This window comes from Apis mellifera, linkage group LG7 (genome assembly GCF_003254395.2).
Source record: "Apis mellifera strain DH4 linkage group LG7, Amel_HAv3.1, whole genome shotgun sequence".
NCBI lineage: Eukaryota > Metazoa > Arthropoda > Insecta > Hymenoptera > Apidae > Apis > Apis mellifera.
In genome coordinates, this window is record NC_037644.1 from 13,871,065 (window position 1) to 13,894,067 (window position 23,003).

General features: G+C 43.0%; 3 protein-coding genes across 5 annotated transcripts in view; 2 read left to right on the forward strand and 1 right to left on the reverse strand.

The window, feature by feature from the left end:
- LOC725408 (TSC22 domain family protein 1) overlaps positions 1–20,338 on the reverse strand; it is a 76,946-nt gene extending 56,608 nt beyond the window's left edge. The window contains exon 1 of one of the 2 annotated variants that reach the window (XM_016913039.2): positions 13,967–20,338. In XM_016913039.2, coding sequence (XP_016768528.2) covers positions 13,967–13,999 — 33 coding nt within the window. In that variant the 5' untranslated portion in view covers positions 14,000–20,338. The remainder of the gene's footprint in view (positions 1–13,966) is intronic. The other variant, XM_006569388.3, reaches the window with a different exon arrangement.
- LOC725482 (L-lactate dehydrogenase A-like 6A) overlaps positions 1–23,003 on the forward strand; it is a 119,979-nt gene that overhangs the window by 49,442 nt on the left and 47,534 nt on the right. The window lies entirely within an intron of this gene.
- LOC107964730 overlaps positions 1–23,003 on the forward strand; it is a 51,682-nt gene that overhangs the window by 25,054 nt on the left and 3,625 nt on the right. The gene's annotated exons all lie outside the window — the stretch shown is intronic.

Below are 23,003 nucleotides of genomic sequence, written 5' to 3' on the forward strand. Positions count from 1 at the left end.
TTAATCCGGTCGTCGAAGGAAATAATTGGAGAGGTTATCGTCCAAGTTTAACCGGTTGTTAAATTTTGCCGTTCGCGTGTTCCCTGCTCCACACGTTTTTCGTGAGCCCGCTTTCGTCGAACCCTCCCCCCTCTCTCTCTCTGCGGTTCCCTCGAACGAACCCACCTATTCATCTCTCTCGTTAAGCAACCGGACATCTTCATCTCTGGATCAATGCCTCTATCTCTCTTTCTCTCGCGCTGGATGTCTCAATGGAACCGAGCCGCGAATTATATCGGCCCACCATATTTCGTCCACCCGTCATTTAGGGATATCGCGTGATTCCAAGGAATCGCACGCCGTTCCTCCTTTCCTTTCTTCCTCCTTATTTCTTTTATATCCTTCTTCTTCATTCCACGCGGACTTTTTCCATGTATAATTATTTCAGATATATCGTTCCTTTCTTAACCGATTCCAACTTTCAAGGATAAGTCGAAAGTGTCGCTGAAAAATAGTTCTCCATTCCACGCGGACTCTTTCCATGTATAATTATTTCAGATACGTCGTTCTTCCTTTCTTAACCGATTCCAACTTTCGAGGATAAGTCGAAAGTGTCGCTGAAAAATAGTTGCAAAAATAGTTCTCCTTTCCACGCGGACTCTTTCCATGTATAATTATTTCAGATACGTCGTTCTTCCTTTCTTTTCCTTTTTCCCGATTCCAACTTTCGAGGATAAGCGTCGAAAGTGTCGCTGAAAAATAGTTGCAAAAATAGTTCTTCATTCCACGCGGACTCTTTCCATGTATAATTATTTCAGATACGTCGTTCTTCCTTTCTTAACCGATTCCTTTCGAGGATAAGCGTCGAAAGTGTCGCTGAAAAATAGTTGCAAAAATAGTTCTCCATTCCACGCGGACTCTTTCCATGTATAATTATTTCAGATCCGTCGTTCTTCCTTTCTTAACCGATTCCAACTTTCAAGGATAAGTCGAAAGTGTCGCTGAAAAATAGTTCTCCATTCCACGCGGACTTTTTCCATGTATAATTATTTCAGATACGTCGTTCTTTCTTTCTTAATCGATTCCAACTTTCGAGGATAAGCGTCGAAAATGTCGCTGAAAGATAGTTCTCCATTCCACGCGGATTTTTTCCATGTATAATTATTTCAGATACGTCGTTTTTCCTTTCTTAACTGATTCCAACTTTCGAGGATAAGTCGAAAGTGTCGCTGAAAAATAATAATTAACTTGGAATTTAGAAAAAGAGAAAAAGATAGTTAATTCGAAGGTTTTCGAAACGGAATAGATTCAGCGCGAAATCGATACTCGTAGAAAATTAAACCGGAATCGGCGTCTGCCCTGTTCTCCGCACGCTGGCGTTCCAGCTGACGGGGCCCTGTGCATCAGCTGGCCGGCCATTGGCCGCCGATCGTCGGGGATAAACGTGCGTGAAAATCGGTAATCGGTCGTGGAAAGCTCGATCTCTGTCCCCATCTTTCTCCAAATAATTCGTCTCGCAGCCGGTTATCTTCCTTCCTCTCGAGAACTTTGATTCAAGAGGAAATCGATGGATCAAACCGCGTTACTTTCAATGCACTGTTCAATCGAATAGAAAGATAATTCGATCGTTTTAAAGAGTTGTCGATATTTTTCGCGATATAAATGGAAGCTCGTTGAATTTTTATTCTTCCTTTAAATTCTCACGAACGAAACTTAATCTTTCCACTTAATCCCGGGAGAGAAGTAATCTCGCGCCCCGTTTCGAGAGGCGAAGGTGAAATCCGTTCCGAGGATCGATTAACTCGAGAGCGAGGGCACTTGGGCTCGCACTTGACTCGAGTTAAGTCGGGCCAAGGGCTGTTTTCGCGAGAACGAGGCGGAAAGGAATGCTTGCTCCGCTTTCCTCTTCCCTCGACCGACTCGTATTTACGCCACGGTGTCGAGGAAAACGCCGCCACCACCACCGGTTAACGCGCGGGATATTTATACATCATCGCGCTCGTAAACCGTTTCGTCGAGGCTGCGCTTCGAAATCATCGCTCCTCCAAGTTCGTGGTTCGTTTCCGAGCGTGGAATCGTTACGCTTCTAAATTAACGCGTTTGGAATCCCAATGGATCCGGTAAAATAGCCGTTCCGTTCATTTCCAGTGGATAATTCGCGGGATTGACGAGAGAGGAGACCACCCGAGAGTAATTTCAAAGAGGAAGGATTTCGGATTTCGAATTTCTCCGTGTTTCGAGTTAACACGAATTTCGGTTGCGGATCGCGTAACGAATGAAAAGTTGAACGAGGTCTTAACGAGTTTTTAACGAACGTTCCATCGTTTCCGGAACATTTATCACAATCAGCCTCCTCCTGGGGTCCTTTAAGAGGACGATTAATTCCGTAAAATATCCCCTCATTCAACCCGTCGATTCGAGGTCGAACGATTCGTGTGAGAATAATCTCTGGCTACGACGTGGGAAGTTATGAGTACGTTTAAGGAGAGAGTGTGTTCTCGAATGCACGAGAAACAATGCGTTTCCATTTCACGCGTTTCTGCATTCACCGTGCTGGAATTTCCGCGATGCTTCGATCGATACGCGCATATACACGTATATATATATATATGTATGTATGTATATATGTACACTCGTGGTGGCAACGGCAGATGATGCATATCAAACGGAGCGAAACTCGGACTCGTTCGCCGGCCGGTAACAATGCGTTAATGTCTCGACGCCGATCTGATTACGGGGGATTTACGTTGGTCATCGTCATTTCGCAAAGAGCTCGTGTCGCGACCTTATCGTTTCTTTCGTTCCACCTCGAGAAACTCTGCGCACGGTTAAACGGGAATATTTTCTTCTTGCGTTTTCTTCTTCGTCTCTTTCGATACAATTTATTATTTCGTTGCTTACAATTGTTGTAGAAATTGCAGTTACACGTTGTTGAATATTCGATCGATACAAGCAATTATATATCCAGGTTTCTCGTTCGAGTCGAGCTAACGAGATGGATTCTCGTGTGAATTTGTCGAGTTTCAACTCGTGCGTGGGTGTGTGTGCAATTAAGGAAACGATGGAGAGAGAGTCGCCCGTATTCTTGAGAAGAAAAAAAGACTGTTCATGTTGCGTGAAAATTTTGTAATCGGTGTAAATCGGAGGAGAGAGAAAGAGACTTGTTCCAAGATTGATTAAACATTTCTCGAAAGAAACAAGGAACGCGAATTTTGATCTCCGTGACGATTAACAATTTATTTCCTCCGTTCGAAAATATGATATATACAGAAAGATGGAATGAAACTAAAATATTAATTCTATTATCACGATATAATTAAATACAAACTTATCAAATGCATCTTGAACACGTTCGATCGATTATATTTGGTTTCGAATTACAGCGATTGAATAGAGTTAAAAAAAACGTTTAAATCGGGACAGGTTTGGTGATTGCGACTTAAATTAAATATTCCAATCATTGGTAAAACCTGCAGCAATGATATCTTTATCAGAGCAACTTTGCAAGTTTATCAATAACCTCGTGTTCCAATTCCTTGTTTCTCTTATTCTATGTAATAGAGTTGCCAAGTTACCATGTTCTTGTATTAATTCATTGAAATTACAGCGGTGACTATTTTTCGTAATCTTTAACTTAATTCGAAAACAAATACGGTTAGGTTATTTAGCTATCAATGTAAATATTATACCAATATAAGTATATAATCAGTATTGATTGCTTTCGAAACTCTAGATCTAAAATTGATCCAAATTTTTACATTCTTTCAAATGTAGATCTTGATCTAAATATAATATAATCAGTATTGATTGCTTTCGAAACTCTAGATCTAAAATTAATCCAAAATTTCTTTCAAATGTAGATCTTGATCTAAAATTTTCTTTCAAATGTATATATAGGATATTTTCGGACGAAGGGCATATAATATAATCAGTATTGCTTGCTTTCGAAACTCTAGATCTGATTTAAAATTTTCTTTCAAATATATAAGATATTTTTTAATGAAGGAAGTATGATATAATCAATATTGATTGCTTTCGAAACTCTATATCTGATTTAAAATTTTCTTTCAAATATATAGGATATTTTCGGACGAAGAGAGTATAATATAATCAATATTGCTTTCGAAACTCTATATCTAAAATTGCCTAAAATTTTCTTTTATAAATCTTGATCTTGATCTAAAATTTTCTTCCAAATGTATAGCATATTTTCAGACGAAGGGCGAATAATATAATCAGTATTGCTTGCTTTCGAAACTCTAGATCTGAAAATTTTATTTCAAATATATAAAATATTTTCGGACGAAGGGAGTATAATATAATCAATATTGATTGCTTTCGAAACTCTGGATCCGATTTAAAATTTTCTTTCAAATATATAAGATATTTTTGGACGAAGGAAATATTGTATAATCAGTATTGATTGCTTTCAAAACTCTGGATTTGATTTAAAATTTTCTTTCAAATATAGGATATTTTTGGACGAAGGGCGTATAATATAATCAGTATTGCTTGCTTTCGAAACTCTAGATCTGAAAATTTTATTTCAAATATATAAAATATTTTCGGACGAAGGGAGTATAATATAATCAATATTGATTGCTTTCGAAACTCTGGATCCGATTTAAAATTTTCTTTCAAATATATAAGATATTTTTGGACGAAGGAAATATTGTATAATCAGTATTGATTACTTTCAAAACTCTGGATTTGATTTAAAATTTTTTTTCAAATATAGGATATTTTTGGACGAAGGGAGTATAATATAATCAGTATTGATTGCTTTCGAAACTCTATATCTGATTTAAAATTTTCTTTCAAATATATAAGATATTTTTTAATGAAGGAAGTATGATATAATCAATATTGATTGCTTTCGAAACTCTATATCTGATTTAAAATTTTCTTTCAAATATATAGGATATTTTCGGACGAAGAGAGTATAATATAATCAATATTGCTTTCGAAACTCTATATCTAAAATTGCCTAAAATTTTCTTTTATAAATCTTGATCTTGATCTAAAATTTTCTTCCAAATGTATAGCATATTTTCAGACGAAGGGCGAATAATATAATCAGTATTGCTTGCTTTCGAAACTCTAGATCTGAAAATTTTATTTCAAATATATAAAATATTTTCGGACGAAGGGAGTATAATATAATCAATATTGATTGCTTTCGAAACTCTGGATCCGATTTAAAATTTTCTTTCAAATATATAAGATATTTTTGGACGAAGGAAATATTGTATAATCAGTATTGATTGCTTTCAAAACTCTGGATTTGATTTAAAATTTTCTTTCAAATATAGGATATTTTTGGACGAAGGGCGTATAATATAATCAGTATTGCTTGCTTTCGAAACTCTAGATCTGAAAATTTTATTTCAAATATATAAAATATTTTCGGACGAAGGGAGTATAATATAATCAATATTGATTGCTTTCGAAACTCTGGATCCGATTTAAAATTTTCTTTCAAATATATAAGATATTTTTGGACGAAGGAAATATTGTATAATCAGTATTGATTACTTTCAAAACTCTGGATTTGATTTAAAATTTTTTTTCAAATATAGGATATTTTTGGACGAAGGGAGTATAATATAATCAGTATTGATTGCTTTCGAAACTCTATATCTGATTTAAAATTTTCTTTCAAATATATAAGATATTTTTGAACGAAGAAAGTATAATATAATCAATATTGCTTTCGAAACTCTATCTAAAATTGTCTAAAATTTTCTTTTATAAATCTTGATCTTGATCTAAAATTTTCTTTCAAATATATAGCGTATTTTCGGACGAAGGAAATATTGTATAATCAGTATTGATTGCTTTCGAAACTCTGGATCCGATTTAAAATTTTCTTTCAAATATATAAGATATTTTTGGACGAAGGAAATATTGTATAATCAGTATTGATTGCTTTCAAAACTCTGGATTTGATTTAAAATTTTCTTTCAAATATAGGATATTTTTGGACGAAGGGCGTATAATATAATCAGTATTGCTTGCTTTCGAAACTCTAGATCTGAAAATTTTATTTCAAATATATAAAATATTTTCGGACGAAGGGAGTATAATATAATCAATATTGATTGCTTTCGAAACTCTGGATCCGATTTAAAATTTTCTTTCAAATATATAAGATATTTTTGGACGAAAGGAATATTGTATAATCAGTATTGATTGCTTTCAAAACTCTGGATTTGATTTAAAATTTTCTTTCAAATATAGGATATTTTTGGACGAAGGGAGTATAATATAATCAGTATTGATTGCTTTCGAAACTCTATATCTGATTTAAAATTTTATTTCAAATATATAGGATATTTTCAGACGAAAGAAATATAATATAATCAGTATTGATTGCTTTCGAAACTCTGGATCCGATTTAAAATTTTCTTTCAAATATATATGAGATATTTTTTAACGGAGGGAGTATGATACAATTTATACACTTATTTACGTAACGATGCATGGAATCGAAAGCGAGTTGACGACCGCGACACCGAGACGGTTGCAACCAATTTGCGTACTTCTATAAACGCAGGTACCGGTGGCGTGTAGTAGCAAGCAAACGTTTCCTAGGCCGGCGTCCAGTGCCGGCCGTATTCCGGTGCCATGCATAATGCATGAGCCGCCGCCGCCGCCGCGGTGTGTTTCTTCCTCGTATCCTTTTCCTCTTCCACCGGATCTCGCGCTTCCACAGGCCATGCGCCAACACCGGATTCGCTAATTAAGAAGCCGCCACGATTTATCCACGGACGATTAAATCCTGCGAACGTGATCACGAACGTGTGTCTCCTTCTCCTTCGTCTCGAATCGTATTCGTTTCGCCCGCCGCGGAAAGCGAGGAGAGGAAATTTCTTTATCTCCGAATTCTTCCATTTCGGATTTCAAATTAATTCCACAATTCTTATGCGAATAGTTAATTGTAGACGAAAGAAAAAAAGTATTGGATGGCGAGGTAGAAAAAAGGAGGGAGGAAATTTCTTTCGCAAAGGAAATTAAAAAAGAAAGGGAAAAAGGCAATTAAAGGAAAGGGAAGGAGAGAGAGAAAGAGAGAGTTCTGAAGGCGGTCGAAATGTCTCAACGCCCTTTGACGATGATAAAGTGGTGATAATAACGCGACTAAGTAATCGAGCCGATCCCCCTCCGAGTTCCGCGCGCGACTCTGTCCCCGCCGCGAGCAAGATAAATTTCTCCGCCGCGGCTAATGGCGTTTCTTGCCCGCGAATTCATCTCGCGAGGCCGATCATCCACGAAACCCTTCGATGCGCGAATACGCATAATAACCAACTCGCTCTTCTTTTTCTTCCTTTCCTTCTTCATCTAGCGAATAAACCGATCTCGAGAATATATTTGCGCAAAGATGAACTTGTATTGTCGTTAGATACGTAGAACGAGGATATTGATAAATTGGAAATATCTCGTCGTTGACACGGTTGAAAATGTAAAATAAATGTAAAGAATATGTACGTATATGTGTATGTATTGCATTGTATATTGTCTTTCGTAGAAGAATCTATTTAGAATAAATAATTTTACTCGAAATTTTCAATTTTTCGATTTACACGTGTGCGCAACGAAAGAAGGAAAGATTATTCGAGGCCTCGAATAAATTATTCCATGGCACTTTGATAAATTATTAACGAAAGTATTCTAAAAATAATTATATCCCACTACTTCCCTGTAATACAATGAACAGCAAAATCGCGTATTAAAGTTCCATTGTTGCCACCGATTCGAAGGAAAAAATTCAGACGATCGAAGTTTGATAAATTATTAACGAAAGTATTCTAAGAATAATTATACCACTACTTCTCTGTAATACAATTGAACAGCAAAATCGCGTATTAAAGTTCCACCGATTCAAGGACGGAAGAAAAAAATTCAGACGATCGAACTTTGATAAATTATTAACGAAAATATTCTAAGATAATTATACTCCCTATTACTTCTCTGTAATACAACGAACAGCAAAATCGCATATTAAAGTTCCATTGTTGCCACTGATTCGAAGGAAAAAATTCAAATGATCGAACTTTGATAAATTATTAACGAAAGTATTCTAAGAATAATTATATCCCACTACTTCCCTATATATCGTAGTACAACCAACAGCAAAATCGCGTATTAAAGTTCCACCGTTGCCACCAATTCGAAGGAAAAAATTCAGATGATCGAACTTTGATAAATTATTAACGAAAGTATTCTAAGAATAATTATATTCCTATTTCCCTGTAATACAACGAACAGCAAAATCGCGTATTAAAGTTCCACCATTGCCACTGATTCGAAGGAAAAAATTCAAATGATCGAACTTTGATAAATTATTAACGAAAGTATTCTAAAAATAATTATACTTCTATTACTTTCCTGTATATCGTAAACGAACAGCAAAATCGCGTATTAAAGTTCCACCGATTCGAAGGAAAAAATTCAGACGATCGAAGTTTGATAAATTATTAACGAAAGTATTCTAAGAATAATTATACCACTACTTCTCTGTAATACAATTGAACAGCAAAATCGCGTATTAGAGTTCCACCGATTCAAGGACGGAAGAAAAAAATTCAGACGATCGAACTTTGATAAATTATTAACGAAAATATTCTAAGATAATTATACTCCCTATTACTTCTCTGTAATACAACGAACAGCAAAATCGCATATTAAAGTTCCATTGTTGCCACCGATTCGAAGGAAAAAATTCAAATGATCGAACTTTGATAAATTATTAACAAAAGTATTCTAAGAATAATTATATCCCACTACTTCCCTGTAATACAATGAACAGCAAAATTGTGTATTAAAGTTCCACCGATTCGAAGGAAAAAATTCAGACGATCGAAGTTTGATAAATTATTAACAAAAGTATTCTAAAAATAATTATACCACTACTTCTCTGTAATACAATTGAACAGCAAAATCGCGTATTCCACCGATTCGAGGACGGAAGGAAAAAATTCGGACGATCGAACGTGCAATTCCACGAAGCGGCTGCCGTTCCAAAGACAATCGTGGTAGTCGAAATTCTTGGAGGAAACTGTTCGTGTCCCGGCCGGCGGAAAGCGAGCGGAGGCGGGATACGTTTCCTCCTCTCGCTAATTGGCAGTTATTTCCCACCCAGCCTCCCCTCCCTCTCTGCCGCTCCATGCATATGCATACGCGAGGCTTCCCCGCAAATTCTTGGGCCGAGTTGTGCACGGATTCGCGCGATAACGCGGTGGCCCCCGTCGACCCCGCGCAACACATAACCGCTGCAGCCACGTGTATCGATACCCTTGCGAGCGTTTCTGCTCGGTAAACATATTTGCATATCTGAAACGGGGGCCGTTCTTTTGCACGTTCTTTCTGAACCGGTGACGGATAGACGACACCCGTTGTGTCTCTTTTTTCCTTCTTTACGCGCGGGGAAAATTATTTTTATCCCCTTTTTTTCCATCGAATTCGTTCGGGTGGTCGAGAGGGGGCGAGAGAGCAACCCTTCTTAACGGCGCAGCTGTCGAAAAAGCGCGAAGGGAAAATTGGTGGACGCATGGGGAACGAGACAGATGGAGGATTCGATCGAGGGTGGCGATACTTGCAACGTTTCGTGATCCACGGTGATAAAATTTGCGGGGCGTATGTGCGTGATAACCTCGCATTTTTCTCCCCTCTATTTTTAATTCCCCCTCCCCGGTTAATTAATTCCCCGATACGTAATAAATTTCCTAACTCTCTCACCCTCTAGAACAATCATACGAACAGCATATTGCGTGATCGTTTGTGCAAAAAGGGGATAATCGAGTCGATGTTTGTATATATGAATATAGGAAAGTTTTTTCTTTCTTTTTCCATTTTTAATCCTCTTGGAATCATTCAGGGAGATTCTTGGCGAGGGAAGGAAATTTCGTAACTCTTTCACCCTCTCGAGCAACCGAACAGAATATATCAGCGTTATCGTTTGTGCAAAAAGGGGGATAAGTAAGGAAGTTTACATTTCCATATCCAGTGAAAGTTCTTTCTTTCTTTTTCCATTTTCGATCCTCTTGGAATCATTCAGAGAGATCCAGTTCTTTCAGGGAAGGAAATTTCGTAACTCTCTCACCCTCTCGAGCAACCGAAAAATATATATCAGTGTTATCGTTTGTGCAAAAAGGAGGATAAGTAAGGAAGTTTACATTTCCATATCCAGTGAAAGTTCTTTCTTTCTTTTTCCATTTTCGATCCTCTTGGAATCATTCAGAGAGATCTAGTTCTTTCAGGGAAGGAAATTTCGTAATTCTTTCACCCTCTCAAGCAACCGAAAAGTATATATCAGTGTTATCGTTTGTGCAAAAAGGAGGATAAGTAAGGAAGTTTATATTTCCATATCCAGTGAAAGTTCTTTCTTTTTTTCCTTTCCACTCGTCGATCTTTTTGGAATCATTCTTGGCGAGGGAAGGAAATTTTGTAACTCTCTCACCCTCTCGAGCAACCGAACAACATATTTCGTTTATATAAAAAAAGCATTTCCATACGATCCAGTGAAAATTCTTTCTTTCTTTTTCCATTTTCGATCCTCTTGGAATCATTCAGAGAGATCCAGTTCTTTCAGGGAAGGAAATTTTGTAACTCTCTCACCCTTTCGAGCAATCGAAAAGTATATAACTGCGTTTGTACAAAAAGGGGGATAATCGAATCGATGTTATGTATATAAATATAGGAAGTTTACGTTTCCATACGATCCAGTGAAAGTTCTTTCTTTTTCCCTTTCCACTCGTCGATCCTCATGGAATCATTGAGATAGATCCGGTTCTTGGCGAGGGAAGAGAGAATGTCGGTAAACGCAGAAACTAGTCCGCGAAACTAACCAACCGGTGCAGTTGCACCGGTTGCTCGGAACCGGATAAATTATTTATGAAACGCCAAGACACATTCGAGACACCTCCCTCCCCTAAACAATTCCCTGTCGACGCGTGCCACTTTCCTTTTCCTTTCCTTCCCGTTCTCATTTACCTCAGACAAACCCCTCTCTCTCTCGAGGAGACGAAATCGTATTAATTACCTCTCTTTCGTAATATTCGTAATAATCGACGCGTTTTAAAAGTTTTACTCGCGGAAACGAGACAGGCGTGCAGATATCGCGAGCAGGTAGGTCGCGAGGCGAAGATCCCTTCGGGGGATCTGAAAGGCGAAGTGCAGAGAGGAGGAGGAGGGGTGGAAAAACTGGCGGCGAGGCGCGCCGCTTCCGCTCGAGCAACTTCCCCCTCCCTCTCTCCCTTGAATCGCGATGTCTCAATTCACGGAAACATTACACCGCGAATTATGATGGACGGGGAATGGGGAAAAATTGTCGCGCCATCATATCCAAGTTTGTCTTTTTAAAGCGCGTGCGTGCGTGCGTGCGTGCGTGCGTGCGTTTTTTCAAACGATAGCCCGTCATCATCATCACTTTTCCACGAGAACACTCTTCGTGTGTACATATATACGTATATATACGCGTCTTGGGAAGATATAGGGGTTTCATTGAGGTTGAGATGTTAAAACCGAGATGGAGTTACGTACGAAGGATTGTAAAAGGATAATTACATTGCCGGGAGTATAGGTTGTCAAATGAGCCATCTCTTCCTTTTCATCGTTTATTCCAACTTTGAAAATATTTTCCGAGATGTGTATATATATATATACATATATATCTCCTTTCTAATTTTAAGCGTACGTAGCAGTAAAACTTTTCATCGTTATTCGCGTAGCACGGAGTGTAAAAAAAAAATTAAAATTACCGCGGTAATTCCACTACCGGATGGGACTGCCTCTGCCCGATACTGCCATATACCGTAATTACACGTTGTTCCGTCCTAATAAAAGTAATTCGATCTCTCTCTCTCTCTCTCTCTCTCTCTCTGTCGAAAGAAGGGCGGGCGGGTGGAAGTGCGTTAGGAGGAGGAGGAAGAGGGGTGTGTCGCTACTCGCGGTTTAAGAACCGGTGTTTAAACCGGCGAAATTGCGGAGAGGAGCGAGCAGCTAGGCGCGACGAGGGAGTGGAAGAAGAGAGAGCGAAGGAAAATGAAAGAGGGGAAAGGAGAAATCGATGCCTTCTCCCTCGTGGACAGACGATTCGTTTCATTTCGATATCGTGATTTAATATCTGTAAAATAACGCGTCGCCGTTCACGATGGTAGAAACGAGCGATGTGATTGGCGGAGTTTCGCTCGGTTCGAACCGGTCAACACGTTCGGCTGTAAATTCCATCGGCTCCGAGCGGAGTCGTCGTCGTTTTCGCAATTTCATGCCGTGTTATAGAGTCGATTATGATCCACGGGGCCGCGCGGCTATTTTTCAATGCGAGCCCCTCAATATCTCGATACCCGTACCCTTAAAAAAAAATTGGACCATTTTTGTCGAAACGGATATATCTCGGCTCGACATCTCTTTGCCCGCGTGAAATTATTTACATCGTTTCGCGTCTCGTCTCGAGAGACGGACCGCCTCGTTCGTAGAAAGAAAAAGAAAAAGAAGAAGAGGAGGAGGAGGAAGAACCACTCCTCGAACGCGTACTCGAACGCGTGTAACGAGAAAATTCGAAGCGCGGACGAGAAAGCGCCATTAACCGACCCCTGTGTTTCCTCTAATCGAGTCGTCCCTCCCTTGTAACGTGGGAGGCTCGGTACACGTCGCGAGCCTCGGATCATTCGGACAGCCTGTTAACGATGTTTGCGCAACAACATGATTTACGAAGATCGAGCCTCGCTTTCCTCGCTCCACGCTCTAAACAACAATCAACTCTCCCCACAATCTTATCTCCGTCCATTGTGCGTGCGTTTTATTGCCGGCGAATCGGTCGAATTCATCCGAGGTGGAGGAGCGGTTCGCGAGTCTTAATTATACCTTACGACGATGTGCGAATCCACGGCGGAAAGGGAGAATGAAATATCACGCGAGACGAGATTTAAAATTTAATACAACGTGTATCGCGTATCGCGATCCTTCTTTCATTCCTAATTTCGCTCGATCGAAACCGTATCTCTTCGAGACGAGAGAAAATCGGCAAGAAAAGAAACGGAATTGGAATTCGATCGAGCGGAAATTGCGCTCGAAGCGGCGTTGTTTTCGATCCCCTTCTACCCCCCTCGAGTGCAAATTAGTCGTAGGTCCTTGGCCTCCTTAATGGTCGGCAGGCACGCGAACGAGATTCTGCTTTTGTCGCATCTCTTCCTCGAGGATCTACGTCTCGAAACGTCAACCAACCCTTTCTCTCGCAGAAAAATTCGATCCTACTTTTCGCCCCCGACCGGTTCCACGATCGAGCGTTCGTTGGCGAGATAAATCGCGAGAGGAGGAGGAGGAGGAGGAGCGGTGAAATTTCATCGCGACCGCGTAATGCGCGCGCCTATTAAATGAACCGGTTTTAATGAATTTGCTCGTCCGCGGCGTACGCGGTGCACGTGTGTTGCTCGGCAGACTAATCGAGCGGGGCGTAACGAGCTCCTCCACGATCCTTCCACGCACAGCCCGGGGACGGAACTCGACTCCGCGTTTTTTGCCACCTCGCCTCGGAAATTTGTCTGTCGCTGCCTTAATACGACGCCCCTCCTGTCACGCGCGTCCACGCTCGTCCGTCCAACGCTTCTCCCAGCGCATTTCGAAAGTTTGCGGATCGACAGAAGCATCGATTTCGATGGATGAATCATTACGAGGATAATTTTTATCGAATCGATTTCGATCGACGAAGCGTCCATTCGTTTTGTTCTATTTTCAGAACGATATTATTCTTCGTCCTTGAAAAATATGGTTGATTCAATTAAATTATCATTTTTACCTATCGCGTTCATTCGAAATATTCATCGTAGATTCGGAGAATTCGTATAATAATTCGTTTGTTTGCGTTAATTAAGGACAAACGTGCGCAAGCAATACAACTCACCGCTTATTTACGTAATACGAGGAATCCGGTCGAGAAGAGAAGAGCCTGCCTCTCTCCCCTCGCCGCGGGAAAATAAGCAAAGATACTCACTATGTCCTCCATGCTGCGATTTCCGGCGTGCATAAAATCCAGGGATCCACGGGTTCCCACGGGCGTCGCGCGCGAACCTGATGGGCTCGTCGCATTCACCTGCTATCTCCCAACTCTGCTCTCCCTCCCCTCTTCACCCGATCGTTGCTCGCTCGGATCACTCGCTGCTCCTTCTTCCCCTCTCCTCACCGGGCATGGAGGAGCAAAAAGGCGACCTCCAACGTCTCGTCAGTCACCACTTTCCCGAGAACAAATCGAAATTTGTCGTTCCCGCTTCTTCGCCGATATCTTCATTACCGGCATAACACTATTTTCACGCATAAACGTTACTCCACGTTACATATATATATCTCGTATCCCTGTTACGCAACGAGATCTTCACCTACGAACGATACACACGCGCACACGCGTATATATGTATATAAATAAGCAGCGTGTAAGTTTGGCGGACCTGTTTTCTCGTAATCCGAGAGGAATCGAGAGTCTATTTATGCGGGGGGGAAGAGGATGGGGAAAGGGAGAGGGAAAAGGAGGGAGGAGAGAAAGAGAGAGAAAAGAAAGAAGAAAAAGAAAAAGAAAAAGAAAACAGAGACACGCACACGCGCGGTGAGATCCCCGCGATCTCACCGTAAGATCGCGGCGAGGATCGTCGTCACCGATACACGGTGACGACAACGACAGTCAGGGTGGTCCACCACGCGCGACATCCTTCGTACCGGTCGTCGAAGTCTCCGCTCGCCACCACCGACGGATATATATCCTCTTCCTCCTCCTCTTCTTCTCCTTATGCACACGTTCCGTGGAAATTCGCTGCTTCGATCTTCTCTCGAAGGGGGATGATCGTTTCCAAAAATGCAAAGGATCGTCGACAAGAACGGAGAGAAAACGACGATTGTTCCGTTCCGAGCGAGAAATTGATGGAAGGGGAGAGCACGCGCGAAGAAGAAACGGTGGAAATGGTCGAGATCGCGGAACGCGGCGAGAAGAACCGTTCGCCGGCTCGGGCTGAATCTCACTGACTCGGTTCTCGCGTTGCCTCTGCCCGCAACGTGTTGCGCCCGACGGAGAGGGAGGGAGCGAGCGGAGAGGGGGTTGAGGCCTACCGGGTGCCCAGGGCCTCGACCATTATCTCTCCTCTTAGGGCACCGGCCTGCCCCGACCCTCGTGCACGGCCGAGGAGCAGGCGAGGCGTCTTTATTATATTTACGAGGCGTTATCGATACCCGATCGAGCCGATATTGATTCCGCGGACGGATCTCTCTCCTCTCTTTGTCTCCCTCAAATTTTTTTCACTCGGTTCAGAGACGTCTCTAAATTGTTGGAGAGAGAGAGAGAGAGGAAGAGTGGGATATGACGAGGGCATGCGGGTTTACACGGATTCCTCGACTCGCGGTCGCATAGGGGTGACCTTCTACTCGGCTTTTTTAGAGATAGGCTCGAAGGGCGGGCCGGGGTCTGTAAGTGAGACGTTTTCGATTCCATGGCGGCGGAAGTTGTGGAACATTGCGTGTAATTTATTCTTTGTCCGCTCGCCCTTCCCTTCCCTTCCCTTCTCTTCTCTTCTCTCTTCTTTTCTCCGCGCGCACGCTTCACTCTCTTTTTCTCTCTCTCTCTCTCTCGGGGATAAAAAACGAGTTTCTCGTATGAATTAGACGTCCCTTTGAATTATCGCGCTTCCCTACCTGACTCTCGTGCTGCAGGGGTCATTGTCTTTGTAATCCTCCCGGTTCTCGTTTCGGGCGTATCCGTGATTTACGTGAATTCTATTATCCGCCTTTCTCTTCTCTCCTTTCTTCTTTTCCCTTTTACGAAACGATCCCTTCAAGTTCGTAGGTTTATCGTAACGCGTCGTTATTCCGTATCCTTTCAAAGCAATGATGATCAAAATATTACAACATACTTCAAATTTTTTGCTTTCGAATGGGGGAGGGCGACGAGAGAGAGAGAGAGAGAGAGGGAATTGCATATTTTCGAAGGTTGTAAAAATGATTGGCAATCATTTTCATTAACTCTTAGAAGATATTACCTCATCACCGCGCTCGTAATCGTCCGCGTCACAATCCAGCCCATAAATAACACCGCCGCTTTTCATTCAATATCGAACGTTCCGCGCTGACATCCACTCCCATCCACTCGATTCGCGTACCGTTACGTGTTTCGCATCGATCGAAAGCGAAAATGATTCATCCGTTTCCCATCCCACGTCGAATTTCATAAATTAGACGGATAATTCGAATCGTGTTTCTCTATTAGCGGGCAGGAAAGGCAATTCTCTTCGCGTAACAGGTGATCCGGTGGTCGGAGCAGGAAGCGGAATCCTTGGAATTTCATCCGCATTAGATTCGAGCGGGCCGATAACGATAACTTTTTTTTTCGGCTACGACGACTCGATTTCCGAGTATTTCAGCACAGGTGTCGCAATAAATATCAACGTTTGTTTATTCCTAAAAGTGGATACGATAGTTTTCAGAATTTTTCGCTTTCCAAGAAACACTTCTTATGAGTTAATTCGTCAAGTTGTTCTTTTTTCTCATTATCTCTCTTTCTCTCTGCGATCAAGGATCGTCGCGTAGGAATTCAAGTAGGCAGAGGTTGGAAAGTATAAGCTGTGCGAGCTAATACAAAGGAGGTTTAATTGGCCTTCGCGAATAATCAGTGGGAGCACAGCGACGACAGTGTTGCGCGACGTTTGCAATCGAAACGAGAACGCGCAACGCCGTTGTCGAAAGAAGGCGGTGGAAGGGGGAGGAATTATTCGGTTATTCGAAGGTGGAATTACTTTCCTTGCTATATTCCCCGCAACGATATCGATCGATGGTAAAAACGAGGGACGTTAACGAACGGCGATACGGAGATACCGTTAGCCGCGATTCAGCAATCGCGATTCACATCCTTAACCTCTCCTATTTAACGATTTCCAATCTACGGATCGGAGAAATTTGTGCGGATCGTATCTTTTTCCATCCATCCATCCATCCGCGCTATTTTTAATAATACAAACGCTACAACGTTGCCGCGTAATTCAAACGCGATTCTCGCAATCTTTCCGTCGCCCGCGCGTCGGATACGAATTTTTTCTCGATCAGAAGTACGAAGAAAAAGGAAGGGGAGGGGATGCATTACGCGATAAAATAGACGGACAATTTTGATCGGGGAATGGAACAACCTTTCCTCCCCCTCCCCTTAATTCCCGTGAAAGCGCGCGCTGCTTGTGTGCCCACGGAAGGTAAGGGAGGAGGAGGAGGAGGGGGGGCTTGATGAACTTGCCTCGTGAATCACCTCGCCTATAAAAATCGGCGCCGATGCGTGAGAGAGATAATGGCGGGGAGGGGCGGTAACAACAGGTTTGCTTATGTACGCGCGTACACACTCACACACACACGCGCGCGGCCCCGGCGGGGCAGGAAACGGTTCGAACGGCGCACATCCACGCTCTCGGTTAACGTTCCATCGGCCTCCTAGTTCCTTCCGCTCAGAGAGGGTGGTCGCGTCACGATATCGATCAAAAATTTCGTTATTCTCTTCGATTTCGTCGCGAGGAAATTTTAATCAAACGAAGCTGATATCGAAATGACGATACAAAACATAAAAACGAGGGCATCTTGGAGGAAGGAGAATCGATACGATACTTAGCGAATTCCTAAGACTTTGCTTATCTCGGCTCGAACAATCTTTCGATGCACGGTTGTTAATTAATACGCGAATTCCCCTTGCACAAAGGAGGGAGGAGAGGGAATCCTCGATTTCGCATTCAATTAGGTTTGCCGAATGGCCGGCCGCACCTCCCGCGATACAACGATAGCGCAGGAACCCTAATCGATTACGCGGCAGAACGATTGAGAAATCCAGCCATTGTTCGCCGATACGATGCGCCTTCCCTCGGATTCTTCACGTGATCTCGCAGGTGTTCCATCCGATACCGTGCTTACGTAATTTCGAGGAAACGACACGCGTTTAATTAATTACGGTGGGTGTAGGTTCGAGGAAGGGGGATAATGGGGTTACGTAATAAGACGTTGCTTCATACGCGCAATTCGTCCCTCGATACGCTACTTTCTCTCCCGTAATTCTCGTCCCACTTTTGTGCTTCCTTCGATAAATCCGAGCCGGTATTCAAATTCAAAATCTTGTCCAACTTCATTTTTACATACTATATGTAATATATATATGTAAGTAGTCTAAAACTAGTGACAGATGTAAACGAGAAGATAAGAGAACAGGAAGAGGTAGAAAAATGAGATTCGAACGGCGCAGTAATCGGGGGCGAGGCTTAGCCCCGGATTCGAAATGTCGCAGATAGATTCTAATCTATCGAAGAAAACCAAGTCAACTCGTTCGCTATCTCTCCTCCGTTGCGCAACGTTTTATATCGATCGTAAATTTTCCGGCCACCGGGATTAATACGCGAAAGCAATTTGGGATCGTTTATCGGGCTACGACAAAAAGTCGGAGGGGACCGATGGTTTCGATTTGAATTTTTGATCGCTTCGGGCGGTCGAAAGAAATTCACTGTTGGAAAACGAAACGCCGATTAATTTACAATCTCTCTCTTTCTCTCTCTCTCCCGTCCAGGGAACAACGAAGCTCGCGTCAATTCGATCGAGGCGAGTATCGAGAAACGAGATTCGGAGGGGGGGAGGGAAACGAGGAAGTCGAAAACCAGTCGGTCGAAACGTGGGACGTTAATAAAATACGCCGTCCTAAGCCGTTTCGAACACCTTGTAACGCGTTCGCCAATCGTAGACATTATATCTTTATTGTCGCGCGACGCCCGTCTCGCTCCAACGAGTTTTTTCCACCGAAAAAACTGTCCCCTTCCAACAAGCCCCATAATTCTTTTCACGAGAAATAATCGTGAAATGGATAAGCGATAATTAAGTTCGATGCCGAGCAATGCCCGTATATAATTAACACGATTGTCAATCCCGTGATTAGAACGTCGATTTATCCCTTCCACATCCGTGTATCCGATAATTTATGAACAATTCCCAATAACCATCTCCCGATCCGTTTATTCTTCCCAATAAACGATATCCTTATTTCATACTCGTACAACATTCTAAATCGTATCTATCAATACATCTCCCAATCCTCGAGTTATACGCGCGTTCTGTCTCCTTCCAACCAAGTGGAGCAGCTGCGAGCGTATTTATCGCGTTTTCGTTATCCGCCCAATCCTATTAGTTTCATCTCTCGCGGTGCGAGAGGTAGCTTTCAACCGCTTACGAGTCGCTTCCGCTGCAACGCCGAATAGCGATCGCGCGTGGGCGTGGAAGGTCGAGGGGTGGTGGGAGCGGCTGGATCGATCGATAAGTCGTATCGCGGTCGCGTGCTTGAACTTCACCTTCACCGGCGGTGAACAGGTGATTCTCTGCCGTGTAACTGTATCACGCTTCGAATTGTATACATCTCGATCTAATAAATAATAACGCGAAATAGAATCGAAGGACGAGACTGTTTGGAAAAACGAACGAAGGAAACGAAGGAATTATTCCGAGGGAAATATCCCCTGGACTTCCTTCTCCTCGCGAAATGCACGCAGCGATGGCTGCAGGCGTCCCTCGCTTAGCGGCGTACTTACGCGCCACTTAATCTCGCGTAAATTCCAGAGGCATTCGTTCCCCGCGGAATCGTTGCTAACGACCGGCCAACTTCTCCACTCCGGAAGAAGTGGAAGAATTATTGTTGGCGGTAATTACGAATCGCGTCCAACAAAGCTTCGATATTCCAATGATATAATTTAAAAGCGCACGTGCCAATTACGCTAAGACCTCGTACGTTGTGAAACATCGTTATTTACAGAGACCAATATCGTATCCCGGCGTAAGAATCGTACCTTATGGCGCGAACTATTGTCGAACGAACGAAATCGTCGAGAGAGAGAATTCACGAGAGAGAGAGAGAGAGTTACGAGTTACAATACATAGGAAGGACTCTCACGGTATCTTGCCTCGCCTCGCCCCACCCTCGATGATTAATCGGCCACGCAACGGTAATTATAACATGTGTACGAATGATTACGAGGCTGCGTAACTATACGTTTGCCCGTCGCTCGCGCGATAAGTCATCGCAGCGCAGCGCTCCTCCCCTCCCGTCCCTCGTATCTCGTACGTACGACGGCTTTTCCTTCGGGGTGGACGCGTGGCTCCACCAATATACCAAGGTTATTGGGTTTAATTTAATTGGTGCGATACAATGGACCCGATAACGTAGATAAGGGAAATGGTTCGATAACAATCGTGGACCACCAACGCGAAAATCTGCGCCCCCCTTTCTTTCTTCCGTTTTTCATCGTTGTGAGCCGTTCTAGCAGCCTAGTCACGGTCCGACGAGTGGGTTAAGGGTTGCTTCTTGCTCCCTTTTTTTAACGCCCCTTTTTATATATTTTATATTGAGAGTAAATAAAAAAATGTATAAGGAAAGGGTTACCGGAAAATTTCATTCGAGTAAAACGTATCGAGGAAGTCGAATTTTATTTTAATTGGATTTTATATATTGGATAAAAAAGGATGATACGAGCGTACATTGTGAAAAGGGAAACAGAAGTGAGAGCACGCAACGATTCAGACTTTTGTTATCCGTCGACCGTTATATTTACAATTTAATCGTCCTAATTATACTTGTTCTTTCAACCGGATCTCGATGATAATATTCCTACTTCCTTCTCACATTTTTTGTTAGGCTTGTTGTTTTGAACGACTGATCGCGTTACAAGATATATAGGGGCACAATTTTGCATTATTTTATATCGGCGATGTATTTCCACGTAGCGCAACTACGTCGTCCTCGTTAATTATCTCTTTATCTTGGATATTTCGCTCCCTTACACGATCCAGCGGATGTCGAGCAACGCATACCGGTAACGCGAGAATTCGTAGGAGCGTGTGCAAACGTGTTTTACGCGTTCGATCGATAAACCGATAAACGGCTCGTTCCTCGGGTGTTAATTGCAACGATTAACCAGCCGCGGTGTACGCGAATCGTGGTGTCGGGATTCTCTCCCCTCCCCCAGAAAGCGCCAAGAAAGAAATGGCCAATGGAATTTCGCGAAAGAGGGCGCTCGCTCCTTCGATCGATTCGGCCGCTTGGTCAAAGTTGGTTGGATACGAAGCTCGCTCGTGATGCTCAAAGATATATCTCTAGGTGTTTCGAAAGAAAGGAAAGGCTCGCGCGCGATTCGTTGGCTGGATCGTTTGTTCCAGATCTAGAAAAGCCAGGGAACGGGCATATAGCGACACGGTAGCGTAGCTACGCTTCTTTAACGAGAGAGGAAAGCGACGGTTATTTATGCGCGGTGGATCGAACGTTGCGCGTGGAGAGAGAGAGAGAGAGAGAAAACATTCGTTTCGCGTTTGCCTTAATGTTTCGTTCGCCGGGAGCATGCGCAACGCGCGTTTCACCCATTCGCGGACCAACCGGCTATCTTTCATCGTGCGCTTTTGTATTCTCCCGTTTCCGAGCTGACAATGCTTTCCTTGGAAAATATATGGTAAACAGGCCTCCTCTGCTTTGAATCCAATAGACGGAACGCGGCCAACCGCTACCACCCAGTATTTTACCGCCGATCCCTCACATTTCGATCTCGCAGTTTTTTCTCCTTCTATCCTCTTTCTCTTTTAGTCTACTCTCTTATCTCTCGACCATGCTCGCGTGGTAAATAACTCGATTGCCGACCGAGTTGACACCCGTTCACCCGTTGAAAAACTTATCTCTAATTCTCGTATAATCTTTAATTTGACGTTACAATTATTCTTATTACGTTTTCAACTTCGAGATGAATAAATAAAAAGTATTAATCTTATTCGATCGAATCTGGAATTTCAGGAGCGATATATACGGGGACTGTGTCAGATCTGGGCGAACGCGTGGTCGGAAAGAGAGGGGAGAGGGACGGTCGGGAGGAGAAGGTCGGGCGAGCATGAAAGTCACGCGACCGCGATACACCGGGCCTTCTTTTTGCCGATTCGACGGTGCACCGGCACGAGCACGAGGAGGACGCGAGGGAAAGGGCACGGAAGAGGTGGCTAGGGAAGAAAAGTAGGGGAGCGTGGAGGGAGCCCCGTGGGAGGCGGGGAAGGCGGAATAAGAGCTGAAACACGGGATTTACACGTGTATTTGCTAGTAGCGCGCCAACGTGCATGCACGACCGAGTCGAGTGTTTATGGTAATCCTCGACCAGGGTGGCCTCCTCCTCCACCTTCCTTCCTTCCTCTCTCGCCTTCCCTCCTTCTCCCTCTCCTCGCGCCTCTTCTTTCTTGCGCCGGATTTTGTATCATCGCCGTTCCTTTCTTCTCCTAAAAATACGCGTATTCTCGTCCCCATAAATATAATTATTCCATCACGTTCGACCATTCCGCTCGATCGACGAAAAATGGAATCCATTAACGGCGAAAGTGGCGAATCATTATTATTCGTTTTATTCGAGGTTAAAACGGAATATTTTTGCCCCCGGCAGGCAACAAGAATCACGTCCACGTTTATTTGTTTTGATGGCGCACGGCTACCGTGTGTATACACACCGATGAATAGCCCAGCGACGAGGCCTCGACCGGTTTCACCCGCGAAAAATCTCGATTCCTAGGATAATTATTATTACCCGGTCGAGATGATGGGGATGGAAAGAAGGAGCAAAAGAAAGAGGAGGAAGAGGGAGAAGCAGTAACGAGCTTGACGTGTTGGCGGTCCAATTCAGTTATTCCGTTCACTTGAAACGTAGGAAGAAAGAAAGAAGTTGCTCTCCCGAGGAACAAAGCGGCCGACAAACCGAGGGGGAAATCGTCTATTTTTCCTTGAAAAATCTTGTGATCCCCGGCCGATTTAAGGATCGATCGGGAATATTAAAGGGCGAATCGTTGAAATTAATCGCGCACGTTCACGTATCCTCGAAGGAATGCGCGTTCGGATTCGTTCGTGATGGACGATATCCGGTGATATCCGCTGGTTCGTGATCGCGACCAACCACAATTACGAACGCTCGTTATCGAAGCTGCGGTAAACGATTCTATCCCCGATTTTATCCCCCTTTTTTTTTTCCTTC